A 27146-nucleotide genomic window follows, 5' to 3' on the forward strand; every position below is an offset into this window, starting at 1 on the left:
AGTTCGATTAAAGCTTTAGTTAATATCCCCGTGGCAAAACTTGACGCATAACAAAGACTAAATTTCTTTAAAAAATTATGTTTCGGTAACGTCATTAGAATATCCTTAAAATTTGTCTTTGGTAAAATTATCTTAGTTTCTAAGGAGAAATGTAATTAATAACAAAAATAACAAATGTTATTTCATTTCATGCCAAAAGGCCTTGTTTAATACTTGCAATGCTTTAGGCCTACGTGTTCAAGAATTTGAGAAAGGTTATATATACCTATTTAAAAATGTTTTCCACATATGGCTTAAAATGAGTAATAGATATATAAACTGTTGCTACCAGGCATGGTAATATAAATCAAAGAACAGCTCTCTGGTAAGTGTAATTGTTAACCAACGTTTTCTGCTTTTTTCCTTTTTTTCCTTTCCATTTATTGTACGAGCGTTCAGTGTCAATCACCCTGACGAAGGCGGCTTGTATAGGTTGCCGAAACGTTGGTTAACAATTACACTTACCAGAGGAGCTGTTTTTTGATTTATATGAGTAATAGATGATGAGTTTTAAGTACATATCACGTTGTTCAAACTTACATTTATAACCAGTTAACAAACCAGCGCGACACCAACTGGTTAAGAACTTTAGGTAACCATGAGCAATCAAACGTAATATTTTATATTTTAGAAAACGAAAAAGAGTCATAAACAATCTAAAAACCTCTACAAATTTGTTATCTTCATAATTCGTAACATAAATAGTATACTTTTTTTAAGCAGTGGTATCTAACCTTTTTGTTCTCGCGACCCCTTTTAATTTTTGATAGCTTGCGCGACCCTCCTAATTAATGTGTATGATACATAAACCAGAGTCAATAAAAAAAACATTTCAAAATTGGCCAATTTCAAATAGGGAAAAAATCTAGGCGGATTGCAAGAAAATTTGGCTGGAAATACGCACATCAAGCTAAAGTTAAGGTTTGAGGGATTATTCATTTTTATTATACATATATTTGCGGTTGCTTAGATCAGGTGTTCACTGGGGTCCACGAACCTTGGGGGTCCGTGAAAGCCTAATTGAAAATTAGTGTATATTTAAAAAGTAATAATTTTATTAAGGAAAACAGTTTAATTAAAAATAAAACGGCTTTGCACTGAATGCATTTAGACTCCATTTCACTTTCACATTTTTGGACCGAAACAGAAAATTTATGAAGTCAATTCGTTTTGTGAAGGCAATTTATGACTTCATTTTAGGAATGTCGAACAAGTGCGAGCCGCGGTAAAAATGTTAAATAACCCCTGTTAGCTCCTTCTATGCTGCTTACTTTAAGTTCATATTGCTTATTTCTAACGAGGTTTCCTTTATCAAATACTACACGGCGACCCACCAGACAACCCCTTGCGACCCCTGGGTCGCAACCCCCGGTTGGGAACCACTGTTTTAAAGCGAGAGTTACTAAAATCATAGGACTGATCGCTAACAACGCCCACTTAGGCGTTGAATTCCAGCAAAAATGACTTTCTTGCCAAAATTTTGAAGCTCGACCGTATGCGGGCACTGTTCAACTTGGCCTGACACTGATCACTTTATCGCTCTGAGTTTATTAAATCGATAACTCTCGCCGCTCACCCAACCACTTTTGACCGCCATCGTATCGCTTTTTCCGTTACAGTTGTTGTTGCTAGTGCTTGATTGTTCCCGCGCAGTAAGCATGTCACACGTCGCGATGCCGACTGTCTCTGCGCCGAACAAAAAAGCATGTTTTCGAGATTAATCCGATGCTAAAATTCTGGCACCGGGGAATATGTTTTTAAGTTGCCTGAATAGGCTTAAATTTAACAACAATCAACTCGCAAAGCTGCTAGTACTTATATAAAAGTCTTATCTTACCCTAAATAAGCTTGGTATTCAACAAAAGCGTGCCTTCAGGTGCAGAAATTTGTCCCGTTTTGATCCTTTAAATTAAAGACAATTCTGGCAGCAACAAAATATCTTTGAGTTACAATGTTTGTAGTTAAATTTGTGCGAATATATCCGCTGACGTCTGTAAACAAAACGGCTATAACAATGACTCTTACTAAAGTATAGTTCTCAACTGTGGTCTTGTTTTTCAAAAGTAAAACAAGCTATTTACGCACATTTTAATACTGTCTTTACAGCGATACCTTATTAAATTTTGACGCTCAGAAAAAGCTAACGCTTGGGATTTGCGAGGTGCCCCCTAGTGTTGTAATTAAGTCATTTCAAAATGACTTAGGTCCAAGTCTAAGTCATCGGTTGCCCAAGTCAAGTCCCAGTCAAGTCATTATGGGAGCAAGTCAATTTCAAGTCACTTTATTGACATAAAAGTAAACTGTTAATCGATTAAAATTACTAAACACGTCTGAATGTAAGCAACAATTTAACTAACAAAATAACACAAACGCAATATACAGCAATAAAAGTGTTTAAAGTGCAAAATTTTAATGAAAAACACTTAATTTAATCCCAAGTAATTTGATAAAATAAGTTAAGTCCAAGTCAAGTCATTTGTCCAAAAGACTTGAGTCAAGTCAAGTCATTTAGGTTGAAGGACTTAAGTCAAATCAAGTCATTCGAAAACAGTGACTTAAGTGCGCTCAAGTCAAGGTATTACTTGAGTCATTACAACACCGGCGCCTACACACTGAAAACATTATAGTTTTGTTGTTCGATGGAAATATTCTAGCCCAGCACATTTTTCTTCATCGTCGGGTTTTGGCGGTTCACGTACACGTAGCAATCTCACTGCCACAGAAACTTTAAACAGTCCGTTTCGAGCCCTTGTAAACAACACAGGAAACGACAAAAATGCAAGAAGCAGCAGCGCGCGAAAACACAACGCTTAAACCAGTCGGTGAATTATCACGCGCCCGTCGCCCTCCCGTCTCAAAGCATCGCAGATCGGCGGGCCGTTGTGTTGACGGAAGGCCTGTTATAGTGCACCTGGAGCGCACACCATATCGATCGCGACCGCTAATTGTGAAACGAAAACACTCTCGCCGACTGCGCCCAAAGCCGGCCGTCGGATTTCACCACCCGCGACGCCGCCGATGCAATGCAGCGCTGTAGAGCTCCTCCCATGTCGGTGTGTGTCTTTCCGTGCGTCACCTTGGTTGTGTGAAAACAAAGTGACGGTTTCTTTTTCCTCTCTATATCATCGAGTTGGCATCGCCGTGAAAGAATGTTGAGGGGGGGCTTTGCACATTGTCTGGTACGCGTTGTTATAAGTTCAGGTTATATTGTTTCGCGGGAAAAGGCAATTCCTTGAATATGTTGACTAATCCCGTTAATTTGTGCACCACTCCATTTAAGCCCTCAACTATAATATTTCCAAACAAAGTTCTAGTAGTTATGTTTATTTGTAGCACAACATTTGTCACAACAAAGCCAAGTTTTATTACTGAATTTGCAAAGAAACACACAACGGATATTTTCACTGTTCTAATATTTTCTTAATGGTCACCACTCAACCGTTTTGTTAGACCATTATTTCTACCAGAGATCAACTGTGCTTTGGCAAATTCTGCGAAAAATATATGCATTTCGACACTTGCGTTCAAAAAAAATTGGATAAAAATAAGCCTCCCCTTGGTTATATAGGCATCGTAAAAGCATAATCAGTGCTTACTTAATCGTTTTTGACGCTTGTTCCTGCAATGTAATGGGAATGGACTATCACTGCAACTGAGTTTAAGTAGACCCTGGCACTAATATTTCGATCTAAGAAACTTGACCCTGACTAAGTGTTTTTCACAAATTAACTCAAAATAAACTATACGCCTTCGTCTGTCATTGCACACTACTACAGGGTCCACACATTAGCCTTTTCAATTGAATATATGCCATAAGAAAACTGTGATTTAGTTTAACTCAAACGAAGTCATTTCACAACTTTCATAAAATATGTTTAGGATACAGTGGCATACTTAGCACAACGCCGTTCTGGAAAAAAGTGTCGCTATATAGTCACTCCTTGCATAGAGCTTGCAAAATATAACCGCTGCCGGCAATTTTAGACTAATCGACTAGATTGTAACCAGATTCCTGGGCTAAGTTATCGTCTCTGTGCATCTTTTCTTTCCTTTCCCTATTTAAAAGAGTTCAATTTTGGATCAAGAACTTACCAGGACGAAGAAAAGGGTAAACATATTTTACCCTGATGAAGCTCGGCTGTGCGAAAGCTTGTCGAGAATCCAATACAATTATTTTTTATACGGTGTCACCTGATTCCAATATTTTATAAGTATATGCTCTGAATGCCGAACTCTATCGATGATATCACGTATATGAGGGACTAAAAATAATTAATATTTATAAGGTATAGGCAATTAGGCATTTGGGCTTTGTCCCGACCATGTATGTCTTTAACGTTTTTTTTTTACTTTTCACTTGTTAAGTATCTCAAAAAATGCTTTACAAAACGTGGCGAAAGGTATAGAACACGTTAACAACATAGTGCAATAGCGTAAGCGCGTATTTACAAGTATTACTTTAATCTACTGTGTTGCTGAAATGTGGCTTCAAAAACGTTGTATTTTTTTTTAGATTTCTGGCGTTATTAGAAAAATGATCTTAGCTAAGAAATAATTTTGAAAAATTGATTACCTTAATAAAATATGGTGTCCTAAATGTATCGACCGAATGTTCCCATAAAGCGCTTATCAGACCCATTGTTGTTCGCCGCTAATTTCGTCAAGCTAATTGATGAAATCGTCCCAGCAAAATATTGTGTGACCTCACTGAGATTTAGTTGATTCAAAGGGTGATGCTTCAACAGGGAACTGTATTTTCCCCCTAGTTTTACGACACGCCTTTATTGGGTTGTTGGACCAGCGATACTTCGTCGAATGTCGAATGTGAAGCATATAACTATTGTTGCCAGTCCTTTCGGGTGTTCTACTTCGCCGAAGCCTTTGATTACTAGAACTAGGACTGTGCCTTAACCTTTTTCAGTTATAAATGATTTACAGTGAGTTTCTTGAGTTCGATCTACACCCTTTTTTTACAATGACATGTTTACAACTCAGCTATGGCCCAACATTATGTAACTTGTATACTCTTCTATTATGATTTTAACAGATGATAAACTATAATGTAACAAAAGCCTGGCTTTTTATTTATCAAAAGCCTGGCTTTTATTTATCCCCGATTAAACACGGAGCATCCCTATACATTATCCCGCTTGTGTAGAGGTGTCGAAAGGGCACTTCCACCCGGATTCGAAATCGATTTGCGTTCCAATTGCTATTGATTACCGCAACACTCGTTCAGTAGTCCGATCACTTTTAACCCTATTAACTCTGACGTAATCAGGTGTATTACACTCACCTGCCCGATGACGTTTGCTTTAACTAAATATTTTGGTCTGTATATAGGATTCACCCATTGATCCATTGGAGAGTCTAATTTCCTTGTGTGTTCACTTGCCTGTCATGTAACCTTTGGTGAAGCATATATAATCTTGGCGCTGGTCTATAATAACCCGAAGAAACAAAACAAAAATATTTATACATACAGAAAATAGTATAATTTGCTTCTAGTGACACCCAAGAGAACGCTCAAAAGGTGTCTCTATAAAGCAGGTGTGGCCAACTTAAGCTTAATGGCGATCGACTGAAATTTTGTTTAAAGCATGGGTGTCCAACAAGCGACACGCGTGCCAAATGTGGCACGCGACCTAATAAAAAATGGCACGCAAGCCCTCCCCAAAAAATACTAAAATTGTTAGTTAGCCAATTGCCAAAAAAGCTCAATTTGTCATTCAGCCAATTGTCAGAAAATACTAAGTTTGTTATACAGCTAATTGCCATTGTTTGTTCACAATATAAAACAATCGCAGCAATCACGACAACCAACAATTACTTTTGATGTAGTGACATTATACTGCGTGGAGGCTAACATTCACATAATATTATATAGCTTGGTGTGAAGAAACAAAAGTCAGCTCACCGACAGACACTTTGATGTAGTAATGCGCATTTCTACTAGACAATAAACGTTCTTATTTTTGGTAAAAAAACGCTTTTATGGTTAAAAAGAATTGGTTCGGTTACGAAACTTTGGCACGGGAAGAAGTTATAAGATAAAAATTGGCACGCCGGCATGTTTGAGTTGGACACTCCTGGTTTAAAGACTTACGATCGACCAGTTTGATAATAAAGTCGCAGGAAAATACGTCACAATGCCCTGTTATCCGTGACTCTTGATGAGCAGTAAGACAATTTATATTTCCACTTATTAAACATTGTGAAAGGTAATTTCAAGGATTGAAGTAAAAACAATATTAACGTCGGAATAAAACTCAGTTCGGAAAAAGACCAAATTAGGACTATAATATACCTAATTGTCGTAATAACGTCTAAATCGGAATAAGTGCTAAAGCTAAATCCATCAAAGTAAGACCTAAAAGTCCTATATGCAACCCTTTACTTAACCCTAAATGCCACCGTCCCCTAAGTATACATCATTAACTCCCCCAATAATTTTAACCTTTGACAATTTTCTAACCCAGCCCATTACCCAACAATAACCCCAAACAGGGGCAAAAATCCGGTGCCAAAACAGCGGCGCCATTCAAACTAGGGGGCCCAAACGTCGAAACCAAAGCGGCCGATGCCAGACCCATGGCCCCGATCGTCTCATACCCTCTCCCTAAAGTTTCAGGCGTTATTTTGACAGTTTGGGGTTTAGGCCTTTTTTCGACTGATGTATGTCTTATTTAGATGGTTGAGTTATTATTCTGTCGTGGATATTACTGCACATTTGGCTTGATTATGTCGTTGGTCTTAATATGGTTTTATAGATTTTTCTGCTTTAGGTATTGTGGCTTTTCAGGGGTTCTTGTGTTAATCCAATTTCAAGTAGAGTTAATTTTAAACCTTAAAAAATATCAAAAAGGAATGTTCTATCATTTACTTATTATTTCGTAAAACGACAAACTTCTGTTGCATATGGCTATCCAAGCTGCGTCATAATGAATAAGAACTACAACCCAATAATATATGTAAAGCAGGATAATAAATATTATTACGAACAACGACATAATAAATCCAAATTCAAATAGTAATATTCATGACAAAACGAGTTCTAAATCGTCTTAATAGGGCTTGAATCGTTACCTAAAACTGTAGGGAACGGGTATAGGACGATTGGAGCCCTTCGAATTGTTTGCCTCTGTTGAGGATAGTGGTGGGTAATGGGTGGGGCTAGGGTGAATATAATTAGGGGAGTTAGTGACTTCAGAGTGGGGTTGGGGTTAGGTAAAATGTTGTAGAAGCATGATTCTGACTCTTTAGGATTTATTCCGATTTAGACGTTATTACCACCAATAGGTGTAGTTAAGTATTATTTTGGTCTTATTCTGAACTATGTTCTATTTTGACGTTGACTAAAATAACAGACCTTGAAAATAACCCAGCAGCCACAGTAACTTACGCTTTTATTACAAGTACACATAAATTTATAATTAAATCATAACTTTAACGAGTGTCCTTATACTGAAATTTTTGAGCCCAAGGTACAAAAAAGTTGTGTCACTATTATCAAAGTCTTCTCATACACGAAGTCAATATAGGCGAAGTCATTTCTATTCAAACACGTGTAATCAAACAGGACTATGCAACAGATGTCACTTGTATAATTATGAAATGTCACAACAGCCAAAGTAACTGTAGGCAAATTCTACTGAATTTTTTTGGTAAAAGTTACAGTAACAAGAGGGCAACAGATTTTAAGAATTGTCCCGTGTCCTCAGTCCTCACATTTTGCTAAAATCGCGGTGTTTTACTAATTTCCCAATATATAGACCTATTATTTTGACCTATTTGTCTTTGGTTAACGACACATTGTGTTAATTTATTGTATACCGGTGCTCTCAATTAGAGATGTCAGCCGCGTAACCACGCAGCGTTTGCGGCCGCTTGCGCGGTTTGGCCAAATAACCGCGCAGCGCCGCGTAAAAAAATCTGAATATTTTGCCGCGCCATGCCGCATACCGCTCGTGTGTGAGAAATGACGGAATTTGTGAACATTTCCGTAAACAGTAGGCCTACCATATGTCCTCTTTTCTCAAGAAAAGTGAATGGTCCTCCGAAGACGCTCAAAAATGCCCAAATGTCCTCTTTTTTCGAGTGAGTTGCTAATACTTTTAACAAGACTTTTAGGCGAAACGTTTATTTCTAAAAATTACAGTAGCCATGAAACATGCTAAATTGCTGGTTTAGAAAAGGTTTTCCAACAAATTGCCCTGCCAGACCTGGGAAACATACGGCCTGCCAAGCAATTTAATCCGGCCCGTGGCTTGTTTCCTTAAAATACATAGGCTAAGCGAAAACAAGGACAAGTTTCTACACATTTGGTTGTATCGTAAACACTTTTTTTTCAGAAACAAATCTAGTCATGACCCCGCCAACCTCTATTGTAAACCTGTTTTAAATACTTAAACGGAAACTGTTTACGCCATTTGCGGAAGCTCTTCTGTCTTTGATGTATGTTCCACGCGATTTTTCGGCATCTTTACAGACAAATTCAGTGTGGCACTATTTACAACAAAAGTTTAACAAACTTAGTCCAATATTTATATATCTTTTGCGCTTCTGTCGAAAGTATTTCCATCTTTAAAATATGAACGAAATACCGAATGTTTTCCAAACTCTGAAATACTATACCGATTCACATTTTTTCGACCTAATTTAGTTAATACCGTACCATGTTGTGTGTTTATCCCCATATTTTCTCCCCCGTTGTAGCCTACCATAAGTAACACATCGGTAACTTAAAGCCTTAAAAAGCTCAAAAAAAACATTTTATTTTTTAATCTATTTTAATCTTAAATTTTGTGTCAAGGCGCCCCACAACTTGATAAACACCAATATAGCCTATTAAACAATGTTTATTTTTTATCTGTGCTCAATGCGTCATGCCCCCTCTAATTCTAAATTAAACTTTACATTTACAAACCAATATAGTCGCAATTTTTTCGCGATTTGCGCGACGCATTGTGACTTTCTTTAATTTTGACTTAAATTGCACATTTTCGCACAAGTTATTTTTTTATAGCGTCAGAGCATGAAGTCATATTGCGTGTATTTGAGATCATATTTTTGACCTGGCCCACCACAACATTTTAAGTTTCTCGTGCGGCCCGCGGTTAAAAATAATTGCCCATCCCTGTTCTTGATTTTTATTGCAAACATTACGGTAGAAATTTTCCAACCGAACCTCTCATGTAAAGAGGCCCATTAAAAAGGCAAAGGTGTGTGATTATTCACTTTAAAACGCAGGATTTTAAATCGTCATTTATAACTCTCTTCGTAGCCGCCAACAGCCAAATTCGCAAAAAATATATGAATATTTGCGCTGGAGTCGGCCAGTAGGCCTAGCACCAAATTTCCTATCGAAAACTAACCCGAGAATCCCAAAACAACCAAACATCCCTAAAATCAGAATAAAACATCATTAAACTCAAAAGTAACAATTCTACTTTCGTTTTACTTGCCGGCAAAAAAATGTCCTCTTTTTGGGTACTGAAAATATGGTAGCTCTAGTCCTAGACCCTCTAGTCCTAGAAGAAAAGTAAAGTTGCAGATTTAACAAGGATTGGATGCCCAAGAAGCCTACTTTTTCACTCAAGTCGGAAAGAAAGCAATATGTTTGCTGTGAAATGAAAGTGTTGCCGTGTTTAAAGAGTACAACATTAGCCGCAATTATGCGAAAAAACATATAGGCTATGGCAGTACAATTAATATATCGATCAGGAATCCGTCCCGCCTAGTACTTCATTTCCCATATTAGGCCCGCCGACTGGAGAAGTTGCCCGCCGCTTCTATAGGCCTACGTAGGATTTATCAATAAACTAGTTCTATAGAATCGTAGCAAAAACAACCTGGTTTAAAACTTTAACAACTAATACCTACATAAATTTGCGACTATGAGCTATATAAGTTCCGATGTTACTTTGGATATAACCTAAATTTAAAATGTATTTTTCTAATAAAATTGCTGAGTTGTGTTATTTTCTGTACATACTTCATACTCTCTGTTTCGATTTTATAGTATACAAGTGTAGTGACGTGTCTAAACCGCTACACAAGTTCGGTTAATTGTTTTTTTTGCTTATGTTTCCAGATGCTTGAAATTTTGCTCCAATTCCAACTGTAAATCAAATACAATGCTATATACTCGTCACGGTTCATACTTTTTGGAAAAACATTGTCACGCTCAAGTAACCAAGTTACGTCATTGCCTCTTCAGTTAATATTTTGCTGCAATTGCAAGAAGGATTAATTAAGGACTGCGTAGACCAGGGGTGTCCAACTCAAACATGCCGGCGTGTCAATTTTTATCCTATAACTCCTTCCCGTGCCAAAGTTTAGTAACTAATTCTTTCTAATAACAAAAGCGCATTTTTAAAAACAATAAAAACGTATAGCAGTGCGCATTACTGCACCTAACTGTCCGGACCGTCGGTGAGCTGAATTTTGCTTCTTGTTTTCTCACACCAAACTTTATAGTTATGTGAATGCTAGCCTCCACTACAATATAATGTTATAGTATTAGAAGTATTTTACTGTATAAAAATTAGCAATTTACTGTAAAAAATAAAGTATTTTTTGACAATTGGGTGAAAAATTAAGTAGCCTATTTTAGGAGGGCTTGCATGCCATTTATTATTAGGTCGCATGCCACATTTGGCATGCGTGCCGCTTGTTGGACACCCCTGGCGTAGACGCATAGTCTGTATATGTGTAGTGTAATTGAATTCTAAAAGTTCTTTAACAACATTATTTTGCGTATAGTTAAATATTTAAAGTCGGCGCTGGTCTAGAATCCTACCATAATTATTAAATCAACGCACAATATTTGGGTTAGGGTGCGGGTTAATGTTTGGGTAAAGGTGGGTCAACCCAAAACGCTAACCCTAACCCAAATAATGTGCGTTGTGGTAGGCATAGGCGCCGAACATGGGTGTGCAGAGCGTTTTTAGACGCCCTATATTTCTCGTAGGGCGTCAAAACGCTTTGGAATTGACCAAGTTTTCAATAAATGTGCAAATGAATTTCTTTTGAACAGTCTTAGTTAACCAAAAGTTATTCAAATTTTCCTGAATTACCACAAATAGACACGAGGCCATAGAATCCCCCAAACTATGTTTTTTATGTTTTATGCAACTTTTTTTACAAATTATTGTTACGATTTGCCCATTTCAAAGAAAAATTTGCAGTGTCTAGAAAATAACGCCCTGAAATTTCAAAAGTTCGGCGCCTATGGTGGTAGGATTCTAGACCAGCGCCTTAAATTCGAAAATCTAGGAATTACTCTGAAAATATAGGACCACGACAACAACAAGTATATAAAAAAATAACCTTTAAGGTAATTCCTGCGAAATTATATTAAGTTAAGGTTAACTCAAGTAATTTATTTTGATTCACCTTAAATTGTAATAATAATATCTTTGTAGCACAGGCAGAGGCGTAGCCGCGTGGCCAGGGTATTTTGCGCCCGGGGGTAAATTATAAAATTGACGCCCCTCCTCCATGTTTAATCACATTTTCTATTACAATAACATAATATACCTTACTTTATACAAAAAAAAAAACGATTCAAATTTGAATACAACATTGTATTTTAAGAAGAATCAGCCTCATTTTGGCTTTCGAAAGCCTCATTTTGGCCCCCCTGTACTTTGGCGTTGGGGATATATGTATACCCCACCGCACCCCCCTAGCTACGCCTCTGAGCACAGGTAGTCCTGTCTGCACACTATGTATATGGCACTGGCCGATAAACAGCATAGATTTTTTTTAGACAATTAGTGTACTCAACTAGAACTTAGTAATTTAAATTTGGAAAAAAAGTTGAGTTATTGTTGAATTGTGAACATCAAGTGCCCATAAAACATAGGGCGCACATAAACATGGATTATTGCACACCTAGAAATTTTATTTTTGTGCTGTACACCAAATCACTGCTAAATGTGCCATAATATGCAAACTGGCATGCAGCCATAGCCAAGGCTGCAAAATATGGCAGATCTAGTCAAGATCTCAGGGGTGCCTGGCCGAAAAAACGGCATGACTGGGTGCAACAAAGGCCAAAAAATTGCACCTCAGATGCACTTTCAAATATGATTTTCTGATGAACTTAGTATTTCATGTATTGCACTGTAAACATATGCCACACAAGCGTTTTACATATTTGGGGTGCAATTTTGAAAGGTTGAAAAAAATTGTGGGTGCACTTGCCCTACTTTCCACAGTGGCCCATAGCCTAGATTCTTGATTCTAAATTTTAGATTTTGTGCCAGATAGGTGTCAATTGCTAAAATTTGCAGAGGTTGACACAGGTTATTTTAAAATGTTCTGCAGCAGCAAATAATCCTGAAAAGTGAAAGTGACTGCTAGAGTTGTGAGCCAGCAGTACAGTAATTTCATTCATTAATATGTACAAATGGCAACTTTGGCTTCAGATAAAACCCTAAAAACAAGTTGGCCTAGATCAAAATTAATATTTATTTGGCAGCTAAAGACTTTGAGGTAAAAAGCAAATTTTTGGCATTTAGTTATCACATAAATCATATATATGTCTTTTTTGAAGATTCGGGTGAGCAATTACTATTTTATTTTGGGTGCGCATACAAGTTTCTTTAACATTTGGCCCATATTAGTGAATTAGTTAAACATTGTTGTCATGATTCAACAAAGCTGATGTAGTATGAAAAAATGCTTTATAAACGGATTTAATTGGGCAAGAATCGAAAAATGAGTTTGCCACCTTTTTCCATCCCCAATGCAACAATTGAAACAACAACAGGTAATTTATACTTTGTGGTTATTGCCAAGACCATAGATAAATGTTTGTATGTTTGTTTTTCTACTAGGTTGGTACTGTACCTTAATCAGTATAGTGGTTAATGGTAATAATTCAACAGTTTGTAAGTGTTTGTCATGCTTTAAATGTTAAGACTTTTCAAAGTTAAAACTTGGTTAACTGCAAAATTGTCGTATATATATACCAAAAGTGCCCTTAATTGCTGTACCATGCTCATATTTATTTTTTGTGGCTTGATCCCAACTGAATGACAGACAAATCTTGTCATATTAAGATTAATATAATTGGTTCCAATATCCAGTAGTAATATTTTACTGGAGTATTTTACTAGACAAACCTTCGATTTCTTTTCATAAGAAAGCATTTGCTAATGTAGCGAAGAGATGGTGCTTAGCTAGGAGTAAGTAGACGCTGTCCCTAAAGACGAGGGCCGACGGCTGCCTATGGTCTCTTACACATCCTTAATCTGACTTTAAAGGAACAGGCCGCTAAAATACCTGTCCTTAACTTCTTGAACTCTAGGCAAAGTCAATCCACTCAGTAGATAATTGCCCGTTGAGTATATTCACAAATCTCAGAAACACAGCGATGTAACAAACAGTGATTCAAGCCGCAATTAGTAAGACGTATAAAATAGAATGAATGCAAAATGTTGAAAGCGCGCAATTCGACGTTAGGTCACGCGTCAGTGAGCAACAGCCACGTGTATAGTGACATCGAATTAGGCAATATCGAGTAATATGGCAGTTAAATGCTACAGCTAACAATTGTGTTTTAGTTTTTATTTTCTTGTTATACAGGTTTGTCCCCTTTAGTATGCAGAATATATGTGTGAAAAAATTTGTGGTTCATTATGCAAATATTTATTATTTTTCCCATATGGCAAGTAATTACATAGTTTAACAGTAGATTACTGACTTATGTTTTGCTTTTTCTAGCTTTTGGTGATGGTCTCACGCCATCTGAGCATTACAAAATTGGAATAAGCTTGGCAGTAATCGGAAATTTTCTTATTGCAGTATCACTTAACGTACAGGTATTATGTTTTATAAATCATTCTGTACCTAATCTAATTTTCTTTGCTAACAATATAACAGAATGTATGTTTTGTTCAAGTTGATTTAATTTTAACTTTCATCAGATTTATATTGCATATAAGACCAGGGGTATTGTATTAAACACATGAAAGATACAAATAGCATTTTTGTTTGACATCTGACCTCCCATAAAATACAAATGTACAAGTAGTGTTTGGTATTTGTTTGCAGAAATATGCGCATAGGAAGAGATACCAACACTTGCAAATCCAGTTAGAAGAAGAGAGCAGAAACGATTCCTTGTGTGCTCCTGGCAGTTACATGCGTTCCTGTACTTGGTGGGTTGGAATCATTTTGATGGTTTTTGGCGAAGTAGGAAACTTTATTGCCTATGGTTTTGCCCCTGCCTCTGTGGTAGCTCCTTTAGGTAAGAAAATATTTCTTGTTTTACAGACTTTTTTTGTTGGCCTGGTTCTTTTAAAAACTAATAATGTGTGATGATGAACCTAATTGTTTTAATAAAATGGTTATGCTTGTAAATGTCAAAACCTAAGTAGATAACATTGTTTGACTGGTAGATAGTGGTGTGTTGCATTTGAATGGTTTATTATGTCACAGAGAAATATTTTGGTTAAATGTTTTTTTTTTCAAATAAACAATAATAATTCGCATTAACTTTTTGAGATCTCTTATGTCTAGTTTAGCCCTAAAAAACAGAATAAGGAGTCCTAAAGTGGTGTGTTGCATTTGTATGGTTTATTATGTCACAGAGGAATATTTTGTGACATTTTGGTTAAATGTTTTTTTTTTAAATAAACAATAATAATTCGCATTAACTTTTTGAGATCTCTTATGTCTAGTTTAGCCCTAAAAAACAGAATAATGAGTCCTAATGACATTTATAGTTTGCACATGAAATGGTAAAATTTGCTTAACTTCTCACATTTTTATTTTGTAGGTTGTGTGGCTGTGATAGCTAATGGCATCATTGCTGTTTTGTTTAACAATGAGTCTCTGCGACTGCAAGACATAGTTGGTGCTAGTTTTGCCCTAGTCGGAAGTTTTCTTATAGTAGAATTTTCTGTGCATAGCAATTCCATTTTAAGTGCCCCACAAATTACATCAAATTTAGGCAACTGGCAGTTTGTCATTTACGTGCTGATTGAGGTAATTATTTAAAAAATAGTATTTAAGAATTAATATTAAATAAGATTAATTCATCTGTGCTGGATAATATTAGTTGTAATTAAAATAGAATGTAAAAAAACACTGTTGTTAGGTTATTAATTGTATAAAACAGAATCTCTCCTATTGGAGCAATTAACACATATTTTATTTTTAAACACACGTTTGTTTGTTTTGCTACATTTAGCTCATAATCCTTGGAATTGTTATGGTGATTCGCTCCAGGAAAAGTCGAGCTAAGCCAAGCGTTATGCTGCACCTTGTCGTGGTTGCTATACTCGGATCTTTTACTGTTATATCTGCAAAAGCTGTTTCTGGAATGTTAAATTTAACAATAGAAGGTTTTAGCTGATTTTTTAATTGCATTTGTTAGTGTGGACCACCACATTATAAACAATATAATTTTTTTTCTCTTTTTTTAACATTAACAATAAGAATTTTATGTATATTTTCTTCTAATGTAAAATTCATTGGTAAACAGTTGTGTGCGTACTAAAATAAAAAAAATCTGTAATATGTTCATTCCTAAATCTTATAAATGTTATGATAACAATATTTTTAGGTGAAACCCAGTTGGTATACTTCATTTTCTACTTTATGCTTTTTGTCATGGCAATTACCACCATCATACAAGTAAGTGATTAATCAAACTCCCTACAAGTTGCATTATATTGCCTTAGGCAATTTGTCTAACCATCTCTGATGCTACTTTTTAGAATTGCTGTACTACCAACACCTTTTAGGGATACACTTGCAACTATTTATATTAAGTGCCTTCTAGTGTTTACTTCGTACAAACATTATTGCCACTATTTAGTGCCTTAATAACCAGTTACTATATAAATCTTGAAATAAAATATATTGTTTTCTCGCTTTAAGCATTTATGTGTTTTTATCCTTAGAGTGTTTTTTTCTTTCTAAATTTGATGTATATTTAAGTTGTTTGTTTGTTAGTAAACCATTAGTTTTTAATTTTTCACGTTTTATTCTTAAAGTATAGTATATATTATATATATTTATGTATTACAGCAACTGTTTTTTTTTTTCAGGTGAAATACCTTAACGAAGCCATGGCAAATTACGATATTGCTGTTGTGGTCCCTATCAACTTTGTACTGTTCACTATCAGTGCAATTCTTGCAGGAGCTATATTTTATCAGGTTTAAGCTTAATCTTCTGTTTTTATTGGTTTCACTGCACCAGGCCTCCAAAACATACGCTGTTTTATAATTGGCGAAAACGGAAAAGCGCATAGTAGTCATGCATATAATAGTTAAAGTGCATGCCAGCGTATATTAATTTAGCGATGACCAATTCAGGGTTGAGCAACTATTCGTGCTCACATTTCAAATTCAGTAGTAATAAATCATACAGCGAAAATATTAACATTTGGAAAATTAGGAAGAACCAGATTTTTTGAAGTATTCTGTTGTGAGGGCTACAACACAGTGAGTTTGTAAGAACATGATGACAAACAGGGGCAGATCAAAATTTAAATAGCTGTCAGGTTTAACGAAATCTAGTCAGCCTAAAAGCGCTATACATTCTATGTCATATTGCATCGTTAGAATCATGAAGTCAACTAAGTATTATAAAGTAGTATATTTTATGGCTAACATCATTTGCGGAATCGCAAAACGTGTAGGAAAACGTGGCTGGCGGAGATTAGAATGTGTCCACATGCACAGCACTTTATGACGTTTTACAATGGCGTGAGAAATGGGCTATATTTTAACTGAATTCCATTTTACAATGTAGTGTTATTAATGCTGAAAAATATGCTACAATGGTATTACTACAAGTTTGTTTAAATACCAAATATTTGTGACCTGATAAGAAGCTTTTATTTGGTTGTCTTCTGTATCCATAACAATCAGTAAAAAAGCCTCTTATGTACTGACAGGAGTGTAAAGCCAATGTGCATTTTATTAATAAATACCTTAACAAAAGTCGTAGGATTAAATGATGAGATTTGGTTGTAAAATTTTCCGTGAAAGTTTAATATTTTAGTGCAGCTAATTATGTTTAGACTAAGTAATAATGTAATCTGACAGAACTTGAAGTTGTAGCCTAAACCAGGGGCGTATCCTGGAATCCAAAAGGGGGGTCCCGAATTTTCAAATTAGGAACCCCGTTTTTCCGTCTGACGTTAATGTGTCATAGAATGGTGACAGATATGACATGATAAAATAGAGATTGTATTGACGTTATAAATAATAACAAAATCATCACAAACAGCCAATTAACGTCCAGCAAAAGCAAATTTTTAGACGTAAAACGTACACGTGCGTCGCCAACACTCCTGCCAAGCGCCAGCTGCAAAACCGCTTGGTATGCAATTGTCAACTTCAGGAGAAAAACGAAAAAACAAGACCGTGAAATATATGTGATTGATTTTGGTAGATCCATGTACGGGACTATGCTAAATCCCCCCTGCCACTCGCCTCAACCATAAACTACAAGTTATCAACACCTTATTTGCTAAACATTGTATTTCCCTTGTTTTGTGTTGTTTCGGTAAATATAAGCTCCGGGAGACAATTCTGGGATTGTTAAAATCACAATTATTTTTTTATGCTTGACTATCAGAACACAATCTTGCTGGATTTATTTGAGATACCTAAAACTAATGCTTTTTTTCAGGAATTTTTCCACCAGACTGGTGTCTATATCCTAATGTTCCTCTTCGGTTGTATCCTCTCCTTCCTAGGAGTGCTTTTCATCACTGGAAGAAATGCCAATGGGGATGAGGTGGAAGAGGGGGCGCTCCATCTGGACATGATGCCAGCTTTTATCCGATCCCTGGCACTTTCTTTCAGAGTAAAAAACATACAACCAAAGACTAATGACAAGCAGGTGAGGACAGGAAACTCGAAGTAATAAAGTTTTGTGGTGAATAGTGGAGCCTATTTGGCTACATGTTTATGCCAGGGGTCGGGCATCTTGCAAGCCATGTATGGCTGGCTCTTTTGATAAAGGAATCTTGCTTGCAGATAAATCTAAGCTACCACTTAGCATAAATTGAACAAAACTGCATGCGGTCTTGACTCCTTTCCAAACTGTAATTTTCACTTGTTTAAAACACACATAGAAGTTTTTCCACACTTAGTGCTAATTCTATTTCTTTTTTGTGGCTGTTAGCTCGCTTGAGGGAATCACATTTTATCCTAACTACATGCCACTTCATAAAATATATATTCGACTTTCATGGCTCTCTTTTCCAAAAAGATTCTTACCCCTTAATGAGCCGTCGCCTTTAATTTATACTGAATATTCATCAAACTTTATCAGAGCCAGGGCCATTTAAAAAAGGCTATTTTAAATTTTTTTTAAAGCTGGAACTGGGGTCATTTTAAAAAATTGTAGATCTAAAGCTACAAAGCTTTAATCTGCCAATAACAAACTTTTATAACTTCCAGCCATGAAAAATCCTGTACAGCATTGTTTTATAGAAATGATTGTTATTAGTGATTTTACCGCAAAACACATTGAAGCCTACATTTTCAATTCTCAATAGATTTCTTTTTTGTGTACATTCTTGTTGGTATTTGTGCAGGTATAACAGTTCATAATTTCTTGGTTTTGTTCTTTGTTAGATTGTAAATAACAAAAAGACGACTGAATGACTTCTCTTGTTTTTTATTAGCGCGATGCAAAATAATTTTAACTGCCTCAATGAAAACTAAATTCTTTGGTCAACCATTATGCATATGGTGGCTCCGGAGCTGGAGCCGGACTCAGGGTATGCAACCTTTTTAGTGTGGCTTTGATTGAACAACATTTTTGGTTTATTACAGTTCTTTTAAGTGCGTTTTGTTTGCATATCATGCTATCACATAACAATTGCTGTAATGATTGTTGAAAATATTAGTTATGCATGTATTAGTCCAGCGTGGTCCAACTTCTTTTCATCACAGGCCAAAAACAATTTTGTTTTTATATTGCGGGCCAATGTTTTTAAATAGCGATTCTTAGGCTTATTGCTGCCAAATCTATTTGCTGGCAAATCTTAGCCAATGGCATATATACTCTACCTTTATGAAATGTTCACCTACGTTCAACTACAGTAGGTATGAAAATAATTTCAACACCAAAATTTTGCAAATTTGCCTCATAATTTATTGATCAATGGGTCGTCTGAGGTCGATGTTCTATTTTTGGACAAAGTTGTATTGTTATACATCTCAAATGATCATTCACAATTTTTTTGTCATTTAAAATAACAAAAAAAACAAAAATTAAAGTGAAATTGCTAGATTGAAACAAAGCTGACTATCAGTTCGCGGGCCAAATAAACGGAACTTGCGGGCCAACTTTGGCCTGCGGGCCTGCAGCTGGACCACACTGTATTAGTTGAAGTCACTTTAAGTCAGGGGTCGGCAACCTTTTTTTATTTGCGGGCCAAAACCAAATTTAGAAAGTTCTCTGGGCGCCGCACAAAGTAATAACTGTAAGAATTGTGTTATTTTCATGTTAGAACAAAAGTGAATCAGCCGGGCCTCGGATTGTTTTTGCACTTAAATATGTGTTTAATTACGTTTAAGGAGGCAGTAAGGTGTTTGTTTGGTGTAAAATTCGAGTTCACACGCCGTCACTAATGAAAAGTGTAATAAAACTACTTGAGGGACGTGATAACATTTAAAGATAATCTAGCTGAGTGTTTGTTAACCTTTAAAGTCAAGGCACACCTGGCAAGCAAAGGCATTTTTTTGAATTTTTTACAAGTTTTTATTACATTGCCAAAAAATATAAAAAAAATGTTAAAAAAATATACGTTCAATATTTTTAATACGTTTTCCGTTTGTCCGTGACGCACTTGGCTGCTCTGGCCTAAAGTCGAACCACACTATAATATTGCCGTGTTTTATTACGTATATTTTCACTTGCAAACTTCTTTTGTCTGGTATGGACTTTAGCTTAATTGAAAAAATCTGTTTTGTTTTAGTCAGCATGTTACCCAGATGAAGAAACTCATCTTGTAGGATCGAGTGCAAGCCCCTCTTGTTCGGGCACATCTTCTTACGTTTCTACAAATGCAGGCCCTATATATCTGCCATCAGAATCTCAAGAATCACAGATTTTATTTGATGAGCCATAGCATAATCAGATGTAACAAGGAAGGATGCCAAGTCCTCTTTAATATTCAATTTAGTTAAAGCAACCCCTTACTTTTTGTAATTACCGTTTAATATTGTCAAGTGTATAATAATGCTTACAAGGCAGTGGTATCACAAGTGTCTTTTTAAGTTAAGTTGCAAACATTACAACTGCCCTTTAGGCAGAAAAAAGGATTCTATTTTGCTGGTTATTTTACAAAATAAAGTTACTGTACATTTCGGTCAGGTTATCTCAAAAATTACTCATCATTTAAAAAACACAATTCTTGTGTAAAAGGTTTTAATTGTGGTAAAATTATTGCATAATCAATTTCAAGTTTAATCAATCAATTTTAATTGTTTATTTTGTTGTATTCTTGCATGAAAACTAGTGTATACAATTTTAAGTTAACCCAACTTCTGTTGCAATTCAGCCATTCGTTGCCCTCGATATTTTCATGTTTTTAGTGTATTATGTGCCTTTTGTACTGTTTGACCTAAGGTATTCACTATTTGGTACTACTTTTGTTGCATGATGAGATTTTGATGTATTTTTTCTGTAAGATTGCATTCTATATTGCTGTTTATAACAGCCAAGCATAAAAATAAGTTTACCTAAAATAGCGTTACTATGACTCAAACATTCATATACACAATGTGTATTCTGTAATCAAGCCCCTCTGGATTCATACCAGCCAAAGATAACATCACACATTATAAACTACTACCGCTGCCTTCAGACTGGCTAATCGGCATTTATTGAAATTATTGTAATTTTTGTTTTGTGTGAAAGGTATTTTTATTTTCTTTAGCACCGAGATTGTTGTTTATCAATTTTTTTTATAAATTGTGCAATTCACTGTTTAAATTCAATTGAAATGTATTTTTTTAATATTGTGACTATTTGATTTTTTCTTTATTGGGAAGTGCTTCTTAATTATGACAACAAATTACAATCAATGTCGCATGAAACTAGTGTATACTTATTCAAGTTAACTATACTGTTGCAATCCAGCCATTCGGTGCCCTTGATATTTCTCCTTTTTTAGTGTATTATGTGCCTTTTGTACTGTATGACCAAAGCTATTTACTATTTAGTACTACTTTTGTTGCATGATGAGATTTTTCTATTGCGAACTAATTTTGCATATTTAAGTAAGTCAATTTTAGCTTTAGGTTTAGCATTATTAAAAATAAATCCAGTAATATATATATTGTGTGTTTTAGTTGCCTCTATTCGTTTTGCCTTTGAACTATAGTGTAAAGTGCGTTTTTTGTCTAAATTAATCATACATATATTGCACTTTTATGTGGTTTGTGTTGGTGCCTTTACTAAAGTAATTAGTTGTCTTCTTGTCTTAATGCTTTGTTGAGTATTCCTTGAGATTTTCCTTTTACCTATATTGCCTTTTTGTTAATATTAATATGGTACTATAAGAGCCTCCTGTTTTGTATAATTTTTATTGAATGTTAACAAAAATTATAATCCATTTATATTTTAAACATTTTTTTAATAATAAATAAATACAATTGCCATAACCAACAGTAACAATTTTACTCTTTTTAGGATACATGATAATCAAACACAGAATTATATTGGTTTTAAAATGTCCAAGAACTTAATTAGTGTTATGTAACACTATGTTTTATTATTTCTATCATTTTTTCATTCTTGATCTTTCTCATTTGATAGTGTTATACTAATAAAATAAACCGGTGCTGCATTTTATGTTTGTTTTAGGTGTTAGCATGTTTTACTAAAAAAATTGAAATTATGCTCCATATGAAACTCATAAATAGAAGAACATAACAAAAAACTATTTAAAGGTAAGATCGATAAATTTATAAGCAAATTTAAATTCTAATTTTTTATTATTAATATACAGATAGCTAGCTAATGTTTGTTTCTATTTGGAAAATATAGTTTTTTAATAAAAAATTAAATAGTTTTTCTTAAAGGGCAGCACCAAAAATAAATTGTGGACTGTTTTTTTAAATGTATTTCCTAGGTGATAATGACAGATCTTGATGTCTCTGCGATAAATGTAACCGTTGCTGTAAAAACTTGTTCAGTTGAGCACATCATTCATCCACTACTAAAACGATACGTTGCTGCAGAGTACACAGACCTAATTGTAGTCCGAGACGTTGCTGGAATTGTAACTGAAGGTGCAGTGTTCAAACCTTTATGTATTAAATTGTAATTGATAGATTATAATTTAGTGTCGTGTTTTTCTAAATGCCCATGCCCTGGAAGGATTTGGTACACATTAAGATCAACTAAAAATAAGTCTAGTCTAGGGCTGTGGTTGGCTAACTGCCAGCATTAATATTTTGGTAATGATCTGTATAACTTTAATTAAAACTTATTCACTCCCTTGTTGTCTCCATCTAGTTATTTTAAACTTTCTGTAAAATTTGTCAACTGCTACCCTAAATATATGTTTTAAAGAAATCTATACCACAAATAAGTGTTTGATTATGATATGTAGTTGTTTTTGTTAGTTGGATCAGATGTGAAAAGATTCAAGCCTGGTGATGAAGTCATAGGTTTGCTTCCTGTCAGTCAATATTATGATGTTACACATTCTGAATGTACTCTGCTGGAATATTATCTGGGTATGTATATTTAAATGTACCCTGTAATATATGTAGTTAGATTTTTGCATCAACTCACAAAAGATTCTTCAATATGTTTATATCGTGTTGTCATGGCTAGTAATAGGGTAGGTAAAGCACCCTTAAGAAACGAGATAGATTTCCCCAGGGCTGCGGAGTTGGATAAAATGAACCTGAGTCCGACTCCTGCAAAAAAATGAACCCAAGTCTACCCCCTGTCAAATGTGCGATTTCATCGAGTCCAGAATCCGGCTCCGACTCCCCAACATGTATTTTACCCATTTATGTAACTAAATTAAGGTATCTATTCATAGTGGTGTCATATAGGCATAATTCGTTAGTGGTTTGAATAATATTCCACCATGTTCTATTTCACTTTACAGTTTACAGTTTGTAGCGATATCAGTTTCGAAATTTGGTATTGCACATGCGCACGTCCAAACCGGACTCCCAACACAACAAACTGTATCCATGGAGTCTCGAGTACGACTCTTGACTCTGCAGTGTGACTCTGACTCCCTTGCAGATTATTTTCTTCTTTAAGGTGTATTATCTGTCTACAATCGAATACAGCATTTAAGTATTTTATTCCACATGTTTGTGGACCTGTCTAAAAATATTTTTTATTAAACAAGATATTAATCCTTGTTGATTTCCTTTAACAATAAATAAAATAAAAAATTTACATTTATTTTTTTCTCTTTCGGTTTGTAGTAAAGAAGCCCGCTTCACTTGCATGGGAAGTAGCATCATGCTGTTTAATGGATGGGATTCGGGCTTACAATGCACTACATTACCTCGGAAGACTTATACCCCAAGAGACACTTCTAATATGCAATGCTGCATCGGTAAGTCACACTAGGTTCAACTTTTTTATAATATGATGCATTTTTTTATAATTTGTTTTGGTGTATGGATTTAAGTGGTTTCCTTTAGGAATCAGTTTTGCTGCAGTTTTGCACCAAACCATACTTAAATGTTTAACAAATTTGAGTGAACAGGAATTCTTGATTTACCACCGAAGACCTCCAGACCTGGATTTACTATGACGCAAAAAAATGTGCCCAAGTCAAATGTCCAACCTGCGGCCCGCGTAATACTTTATGTGCGGCACCACTTAATGTAGTCTTTTTTAGAAAATTTGTTACATTTTTATCAAAACGTATGGAAAGCGCAATATGTCTCTATCTCATAATAATTTTCTGAGATTAATCAAATCTAATGCCGCATCTCAACCGCCATCGTACACTGTAAGTGTATATGCACTACTGAATGGAGAGTTGTTAATGCTTGGGTTTTGGAGCTCTGTGATTTGTTAACTCTCTCACATTTTAGTTTACTAATACACACTTATGAATTTCATTGTGGAACTATGTTTGTTGCTGAAACGAAGGGATAAGTGTTTTTTTTATAAAATCACTAAAATAAGATTTAAAACTGATTTGTTAAAGATTTATAACGTTTTTGTAATTTCACATTTTTAATCACAGTTAAATCCTGATTTCTTTCCTGCTTGTATGTTGGCATTCTTCATGAGTTTAATTTGATAGGTTCTGCGGCCTGTTGGATTTTTTTTTAATTTTGTTTTTCGGCACACTTCTTAAATAATCGTTATATAGGTTATTGACATTTTTAGGCGAAATGAATACAAAACTAAGCTGCATTTTGACAAAACGAGCTTAACGACAATTTTATAAAGCTCAGTGTGGAAAAATACCTTATTAAATAGTTTAAATAAATGATTTTAGCCATTTGGAGTGCTGACGATTCAGCTGGCCAGAAACTGGAACATCAAAGTTTTTATGACAACGGCCAATGAGGACGAGGCGCAATTGATGAGGACTCTTTCGCTGGATGTCGAGCGCATGTTTTCTGGGCACCAGTTCCTGAAAACCAGCATTCTGGACGAAAGTGGTGGACTTGGAATTGACTGCATTGTTGATAATGGAGGTTCGTCATACACGTGGTTACATATTAAAATATAAAGAAGTTTGGTACTTGTGAAGACCAAAGGTAAACCGCTTGTGAAGACCAAAGGTAAAAGTTTTTTTGGGTTAATTTCGATTTTCTATGGTCCACCGGTTCGCAAAATTTGTTTTGAAATTTTACCGGTCCGTAAGCTAAAAAGGTTTAGAACCGCTGTGTCTAAGGATTGAAGTAGAACAGCGAATTTGTAAAGGCACCGAGAAAATAATATTAGAAAAGCTACGTACAAATTTATTTGCATTTTTTTTATTAGTTCTGCTTAATCCCAAAACGCCTGAAGATTGTGATTGGACGAAGCCAACTAAACACGATATCATTTCTTGCCTGGCGATGTCTGGAAGATGGGTTACGCACCAGCAAGATTTACAGGTTTGCACATTACCGACTTTTATTACATTATTTTGGAGCTAGATTTGTCCTCGTATATCAAATATATATAAAACTATTAGCGCATAACACCTGGAAAAATGCGGAATTTCTTCTATTTAAAAACAAATTATTTCCGCATAGCTCCAGGAGTTTTTTTCTGGAATCTGATGATGCCTTATTTTGTGGCGAAATATATTTCTCTTTTAAATGACGACTCAGACAGGAAAGTCTAAAGCATATTTGCTGCAGGACTATTTAAAGTCAGTCATTATATTGGATATTTGGGAGAAATATAGTTCGCTAATGATTGCAACATCAGACTTTCCACCCGAAAAGTCCAGATCCTATTTGCTAAAACATTGACACATAATCAGGCCTGTTTCTTAATGCCCAGTTAGACAGGTTTCTCGTATTGCAGATTGATCCTCCTGATTCGGAAGTTCTTCACTATAAAAATGCGAGTCTAGCGCAAGCCTTTCCCGACGCTTACCTCTTATCGGCATACCGACAGAACAGGGTTCTTCATGTTTTGGACGATGTTCTTGCCAAGGCCGACGCGGGGATTTTAAAGTAAGTTCGTTTTGTAATATTTAAGTTGGGCAAAATACGTTGTCAAGTATGTTCGTTCTCCGCGAGGCTCCTTTTTTATCACAACCCAATGTTTTTTTCTATTTTCACGATCGAATAAATTGAGGTTTTCATTGCAAAGTAAAAATTTGTCATTCTTTCAATTAAATCGTCATCATAGAGCAATTTTAAAAAGTTCTGCAACTTGTCGATTGATATGTTGTTTTATGCTTTACCCGACATTTTTTATCAAATGTGTAGTGATGAATTATGTGATCTAAAACTTGTACCGAATACACAAATGTAACGTTTAACCTTCTGTTCAGGCCATGCTCCCTTTTTTGTTATACCAATACAAATATGTTTTAACAGAAAAATGTTTTTGTACCATTTAGACCACACCTCATGAGCGTTTTGCCTGCGAGTGAAAAGAGTTCAAGTCTCTTTCCAACAAACAAACGGATTGTTTTGAAGCTATAAAGATTAGCACTGGAACAGTTGAAGAATGTTGATTAGTCTTTTGCCAGAAAGATTACTTGTGATCATGTCATACTCACCAAGTTATTGCTCAGATGTAGGCGACCCAATCGTTTTCGCAACGAGCAAAGGAAAACATTGTAAATCTAGCATCTCTACTATCTATCTATCGTTATAAGTTCATAGTAGGCTACAATATATTTTCCTTTTAGCATTATCATTTCCCTAAAAACACCAAGGCCTTAAAAAAGTAAAGTATTTCGATCCGCATGTAAAACCACATCATTTGGTAATTGCGGTAGGTCTACTTAAATATTTATTCACGTAGCAAAATTATAACATCCTAATGTTTACTGATAGAAAAAGGGATCTGTAACAACCGTAAAGACAAAAACACCGCTGAGTTTGGTGGCTAGCTGGCTAAAAGGTTAAATTTATAAAAAATAAATATTTTTCTATACGATTTGTTGTGCAATATCTTACAATTTGTTGTCTGGTCTACATCTTGTGTGTGGGACACATAACTAAAACATTCAAGCCGTTTATTTACAGTTGTCAGCGAGACCGAAAACCCTTAAATCTGTCTTGCCTACAGCCGTATGGTTATGTGACAGTGATACATTAGTACTATTTAGGCAACTGGGGTATCAGCTTTTAGGTGAACAATACGTCAGCAGTCCAAAAACTTCACAGTAGCCTATTTGCAAATTTGAATTACCCTGTACAAGCGGCCCCCTCCCCACAGACCCCAGTTTAATCAACACTGTTTTTAATATATCACGTTTTTAGTTATTACCCCAACACCTATGAATTAACGGCAAAATAAAATCTTATTATGCTAGTAGAATAGATTAATGTATATTTTAGAAGTTTTATAATAATCGAAAGTGATTGTTGACTAATAGTAAATTGTTATATATATTTATTGTCTTGGTCTTCAATTGTACTGCTTTCATCGTATAATGCTCAATGACT

The 27146-nt window shown here is 35.3% G+C and overlaps 2 protein-coding genes across 2 annotated transcripts; both read left to right on the forward strand.

Annotated features, from left to right (window-relative positions):
• The first annotated feature begins 11878 nt into the window (after positions 1 to 11878).
• Positions 11879 to 21352, forward strand: LOC146136066 (NIPA-like protein 2). Its single transcript, XM_083395392.1, has 9 exons — positions 11879 to 12817; positions 13774 to 13871; positions 14104 to 14299; positions 14831 to 15039; positions 15245 to 15398; positions 15620 to 15690; positions 16107 to 16217; positions 17701 to 17913; positions 20003 to 21352. The coding sequence occupies exons 1-9, from the start codon at positions 12766 to 12768 to the stop codon at positions 20153 to 20155; spliced, it is 1257 nt and encodes a 418-aa protein (XP_083251518.1). The 5' UTR covers positions 11879 to 12765; the 3' UTR covers positions 20156 to 21352.
• A 540-nt stretch (positions 21353 to 21892) lies between these two features.
• Positions 21893 to 26951, forward strand: LOC146136067 (ferry endosomal RAB5 effector complex subunit 4-like). Its single transcript, XM_083395570.1, has 8 exons — positions 21893 to 21980; positions 22163 to 22322; positions 22659 to 22772; positions 23487 to 23620; positions 24521 to 24722; positions 25012 to 25127; positions 25546 to 25697; positions 26090 to 26951. Exons 2-8 carry the CDS (start codon positions 22169 to 22171, stop codon positions 26172 to 26174), a joined length of 957 nt encoding a protein of 318 aa, XP_083251696.1. The 5' UTR covers positions 21893 to 21980; positions 22163 to 22168; the 3' UTR covers positions 26175 to 26951.
• Positions 26952 to 27146: the final 195 nt, after the last annotated feature.

Source organism: Ascidiella aspersa, chromosome 8 (assembly GCF_963924565.1).
Source record: "Ascidiella aspersa chromosome 8, kaAscAspe10.2, whole genome shotgun sequence".
Taxonomy (NCBI): domain Eukaryota; kingdom Metazoa; phylum Chordata; class Ascidiacea; order Phlebobranchia; family Ascidiidae; genus Ascidiella; species Ascidiella aspersa.